Source organism: Talpa europaea (genome assembly GCF_964194135.1).
Source record: "Talpa europaea genome assembly, chromosome: 2".
NCBI lineage: Eukaryota > Metazoa > Chordata > Mammalia > Eulipotyphla > Talpidae > Talpa > Talpa europaea.
Genome location: NC_140068.1, coordinates 146,594,848 through 146,600,239, shown reverse-complemented (window position 1 = coordinate 146,600,239; position 5,392 = coordinate 146,594,848). Strand labels below are relative to the sequence as shown.

General features: G+C 56.4%; 1 protein-coding gene across 1 annotated transcript; it reads left to right on the top strand.

Annotated features, from left to right (window-relative positions):
- The first annotated feature begins 1,716 nt into the window (after positions 1-1,716).
- On the top strand, positions 1,717-4,549 carry SOX4 (SRY-box transcription factor 4). Its single transcript, XM_084228270.1, has one exon. The coding sequence runs from the start codon at positions 2,345-2,347 to the stop codon at positions 3,785-3,787; it is 1,443 nt and encodes a 480-aa protein (XP_084084396.1). The 5' UTR covers positions 1,717-2,344; the 3' UTR covers positions 3,788-4,549.
- Positions 4,550-5,392: the final 843 nt, after the last annotated feature.

Genomic DNA, 5,392 nt, shown 5'->3' with positions numbered 1-5,392 from the left:
AAAATGTTGTGGCCAAATGAACATGTGTGCCAAATAGACTGCTGTCCCCATGTGGCTCACACCCACGGTCTGTGATTAGATCTGGGATGTGTGATCTGAGATCACCAACTGCCCATGTCGGTGGTCAGCCTCAATTTTTTAGTTCCCTCAACAACATGCTGCTGCTACTCGAAGCAGTGTCTCCAGTGTGAGCCATACCCAGGGAAGGATAACAGCCCTCACTGAGGGTTCACTTTACCACACATCAAAGTCACTGAACCAGCCAAACAATCCTCTACAGTTTCTCGTGTTCCCCTATCACAGATGAGGAAAACCAACACTTGGTCACATCCCCAGGGTTGCAAAACCGGTGAGAAGGACTAACTGCCAGGTCTCCTATGAAGCCAGAGGCTCCAGTCTGCTCTGCTACTGATCACCACCTCCTTGTAGACAGTTTTCCTGCACCTTGGTCTTTTAGTTCCATTTGGTTCAAATAACAAAATACATAGACGCCAACGTATGTAACAAGGAAGAGAGAGCGAAGCAATCGTTGATTTTGAAAATGCAGAAGACAAATATTTAGAAAGTAAAATCGATTTCCATCCTTGACTCCATTCCCTTATTATCCTATATAAAGCTCTGTGGAAATTCTCCCTCCTGAGTTAATTATAGAACACTGCCAAATGTGTTCCAACCCCAAGCTCCTCTGTTTGGGCTATCCAGGATTTATGGGGGAGCTTAAATCATCAAATAGCCATAGTTAACCCCTGTTTGGTTAAGAGAGCAAGCAATTATTGCAAAAATTCCTCTTCTTAGCCTTCTACAAACAGCACAAAAATTGCTCTGGAGGGATTTATACAATATATCAACATCTGTGCTGTACCTAGAGTTGTCGAAATAATTGTGATGACAGGTGTCTAGGTACCACTTTCTTAATGGTTTTCAATATCTCCTGATTTATTGTTGGTGCTCCCCCCCCCCTTACTTCTACCTCGCTTGGCTTGATGAAGGAGCAGAGGAACAGATTTTGCACTAGAGGCTGATTCTTTATTCTAATACTGAAAAGAACTAATAAAAATAATCACTTGGCTTTTAAGCAGAAAGCTTCCATTTACAGTATTTCACCCTTCCCCCCCTTGCAAGCCCCTTGTTATCTAACATAATGGTTAGAATACATTTCCGTCTCTCCCCTTAATAATTTCATGCATTAACATCCTCTTCACACACCAGACAGACGCACACGCACACGCACACACACACACACCAAAAGGAAAAAAGAGGCAGCAGAAATCTCAGCTGTACTTCTAGCCCTTTTAAAAAGTTTGCTCTGTAAATTGGAATGAGGTCAGATTTGGAGCTTCTCATTGCACGCGGAGATTATTATTGCATCGGGTTCCAAGCCAATGGGAAGCCAGGGGGTGGTGCTTGGCACGAGGAAGCGTTGGTTACAGCGGCTGATTGGCCGCGGCCAAGACTGTGAAAGGATAAAGAGGCGCGAGGCGGAATTGGGGTCTGCTCTAAGCTGCAGCAAGAGAAACAGTGTGTGAGGGGAAGAGGCCCGTTCTGCTCCCGGGTCTCTAGTTCTTGCACGCTCTTTTTAAGAGTCTGCACTGGAGGAACTCTGCCATTACCAGCTCCCTTCTTGCAGAAGGGAGGGGGAAACATACATTTATTCATGCCAGTCTGTTGCATGAAGGCTTTTTGGCTTCCTACCTTGCAACAAAATAATTGCACAAACTCCTTAGTGCCGATTCCGCCCACAGAGAGTCCTGGAGCCAGAGTCTTTTCTGCTTTGCATTGTAGGAGAGGGACTAAGTGCTAGAGACAATGTCGCTTTCCTGAGCTCCTGAGAGCGCTCGAGAACTGGAATCAACTGCTTCAGGGGAAGGAGAAAGGAGGAGGAAAAAAAAAAAAAAAAAAAAAAGGACTTGCCGGGAGGCGGCGAGAAACTTGCCTTGGAAGCATCTGCAACCAGCCTTCAAGAAACTCCTCTCCACTCTAGCACGGTCTCCAGACTCGCAGCCGCCAGCCAGAGCAAACTGCAGCGCGGTGAGAGAGAGAAAGAGCGAGCGAGCGCGAGAGCGAGCGAAAGAAAGAAAGCAAAGAGGGGCAGGGAGAGACGCTCCAGCCTGGGAACTATAACTCCTCTGCCAGAGGCGGAGCCCTCCTTCCCCGCATCTTTGGGGGACTTTTCGCTCGCCGCCCGCCGCCGGCCCGGCGCGGAGTTGAGGGGCCAGCTCGGCCGCCGCGCCCGTCCGCCCGCTCGGCGCGCGCTCGGCCCGGGGAGCCGGGAGGGCCCGGCGATCGCGCCGCGGCCGCCGCCGCGAGGGTGTGAGCGCGCGTGGGCGCCCGCCGAGCCGGGGCCATGGTGCAGCAAACCAACAACGCCGAGAACACCGAGGCGCTGCTGGCCGGCGAGAGCTCGGACTCGGGCGCCGGCCTGGAGCTGGGCATCGCCTCGTCGCCCACGCCCGGCTCCACCGCCTCCACGGGCGGCAAGGCCGACGACCCGAGCTGGTGCAAGACGCCGAGCGGGCACATCAAGCGGCCCATGAACGCCTTCATGGTGTGGTCGCAGATCGAGCGGCGCAAGATCATGGAGCAGTCGCCCGACATGCACAACGCCGAGATCTCCAAGCGGCTGGGCAAACGCTGGAAGCTGCTCAAAGACAGCGACAAGATCCCTTTCATTCGGGAGGCGGAGCGGCTGCGCCTCAAGCACATGGCCGACTACCCCGACTACAAGTACCGGCCCAGGAAGAAGGTGAAGTCCGGCAACGCCAACGCCGGCGCCTCGGCCAACGCCGCCGCCTCCAAGCCGGGGGACAAGGCCGACAAGGTCGGGGGCAGCGGCGGGGGCGGCCACGGGGGCAGCGCCGGGGGCGGCGGCGGCGGCGCGGGGGGAGGAGGCGGCGGCGCGAGCGGCGGCGGCGCCAACTCCAAACCGGCGCAGAAGAAGAGCTGCGGCTCCAAGGCGGCGGGCGGCGCGGGCGGCGGGGTCGGCAAGCCGCACGCCAAGCTCGTCCTGGCGGCCGGCGGCAAGGCGGCCGCGGCGGCCGCGGCCTTCGCGGCCGAGCAGGCGGGCGCCGCCGCGCTGCTGCCCCTGGGCGCCGCGGCCGCCGACCACCACTCGCTCTACAAGGCGCGGACTCCCGGCGCCTCGGCCTCGGCCGCGGCCTCGGCCGCGGCGGCCGCGGCCTCCGCGGCCCTCGCGCCGCCCGCCAAGCACCTACCGGAGAAGAAGGTCAAGCGCGTCTACCTGTTCGGCGGCCTGGGCGCGGCGGCCGCGTCGCCCGCGGGTGGCGTCAGCGCGGGCGCCGACCCCAGCGACCCCCTGGGCCTGTACGAGGACGGCGGCGCGGGCGGCGCGCCCGACGGCCCGAGCCTGAGCGGTCGCAGCAGCGCCGCGTCGTCGCCCGCCGCCGGCCGCTCGCCCGCCGACCACCGCAGCTACGCCAGCCTGCGCGCCGCGTCGCCCGCGCCGTCCAGCGCGCCGTCGCACGCGTCGTCGTCGTCGGCCTCGTCGCACTCGTCGTCGTCGTCCGCGTCGTCCTCGGCCGGGTCCTCGTCGTCCGACGACGAGTTCGAAGACGACCTGCTCGACCTGCACCCCAGCCCCAACTTCGAGAGCATGTCGCTGGGCAGCTTCAGCTCGTCGTCGGCGCTGGACCGGGACCTGGATTTTAACTTCGAGCCCGGCTCCGGCTCGCACTTCGAGTTCCCGGACTACTGCACGCCCGAGGTGAGCGAGATGATCTCGGGAGACTGGCTCGAGTCCAGCATCTCCAACCTGGTCTTCACCTACTGAGGGCCGCGGCCGGGGGGCGAGCGGGCCGGGGCGAGCGAGGAGACCCCGAGAGAGAGAGAGAGAGAGAGAGAGACCCAGAGAGAGAGAGAGAAGCGAGCAGACGAAGAGTGGAAAGAGAGAAAAAGGGAAAAAAGCAAGAAAGAAAAAGAAAAAAAAAAAAGGAAAAGGCAAAAAAATGAAAAAAAGAAAAAAAAAAAAAGAAAAAGGAGGGAGCAGGGCCGGCCTCGGCCGCGTCCCCGTCGACGGAGCAGGAGCGCGGCGGCGTTGTTTGGGGGGGCCCGCGCCCCCATCCCCCACCCCGCCCCCGGGCCCGAGGGCAGACCGGGGCGACCTTTTATTGTTGTTCTTGATGTTGTTGTTGATGGCGAAAAAGCTACTTCGAGTTTCCGCCCCTTTGCTTGAAGAGGTCCCCCCCACCCCCATTTCCAGCGAGCTTCCGGACTTGTCTGCACCCCCCTCTCCGGCCTGAAGCCGAAGGGGTAGTTTTTCTAGAGACTGAAGGAATCTCGTCCCTCTCTCATCGCCCCCCGCCCCCACCCTTGGTGTTTTGCTTTGTTTTGTTTTGTTTTGTTTTTGCTTCTATTTTATTTTCTTTCTTGGTGGCGAGAGGAAGAAAAGGAAAAAAAAAAAAAATCCATCGCGCCCCTGGGGATTTTGTGCTCAAGCATCCCCGTCCGCCCCCCACCCCCTTCTTTTTTGCCAAGAAAGATGGAAAAGAGGCCGCGGGGCGACGGAATTGACCGACGGCAGATGTTGCGAGGTGGTGCAGGCTGCAGCGCCGGGACTGAGAGACTCCACGCTGGTGAATGCCCGTTTTCATACGCCCCCACCCCCACTTTTTTCCCTTTTTCCTTTGCTTTTCCTTTGCTTTGCTTGCTTTCCTTTTTTTTTTTTTTTTTTAATTCTTGCTCCTGCAGCCGGAGTAGGAGATGTTGCGTGACCGGCGCTAGGAAATGACCTGAGAACCTAGTTGGAAGCCACACCAGCCAGGGCGAGGGGCGGGGGACAGAAGGACGCGAACTGGAAGGGGGCTCAGAATAAAACTGACTTGGATTTGCACGTTCGGGAGGAGGTGGCGGCGCCTCCGGGCCTCCGCCTGGTGCAGATGTGAAATCGGCGAGGTGAGACTTCGCAGGCCCGCGGGCGTGGAGCAGAGGAGACTGAGGTGGTACCGGGGCAGTGGAGGGCGAGTGTTTTCGGGGGAAAAAAGAAAAAGGTTTTTTTCTTCTCTTAATCGGAATCGTGATGGTGTTGGATTATTTCACTGGTGGGGTTAATATAGCATGTTATCCTGTCTATCTTTTAAAGATTTCTGTATAAGACTGTTGAGCAGTTTTTAAAATAGTGTAGGATAATATAAAAAGCAGATAGATGGCGCTATGTTTGATTCCTACAAACAAAATTATCACCAGCTTTTTTTCATTCTTAACTCTTTAAAGGATTCAAACGCAACTCAAATCTGTGCTGGACTTTAAAAAAACAATTCAGGACCAAATTTTTTCTCAGTGTGTATGTGTTTATTCCTTCTAGGTGTAAATGAGAAGACGTGTTTTTTTCCCTCACCGATGCTCCATCCTCGTATTTTTTTTTTCCTTGTAAATGTAA

Bases quoted from the DNA above. Each gene is read 5' to 3' on its own strand.
- SOX4 (XM_084228270.1), top strand. From the start codon at position 2,345: ATGGTGCAGCAAACCAACAACGCCGAGAACACCGAGGCGCTGCTGGCC.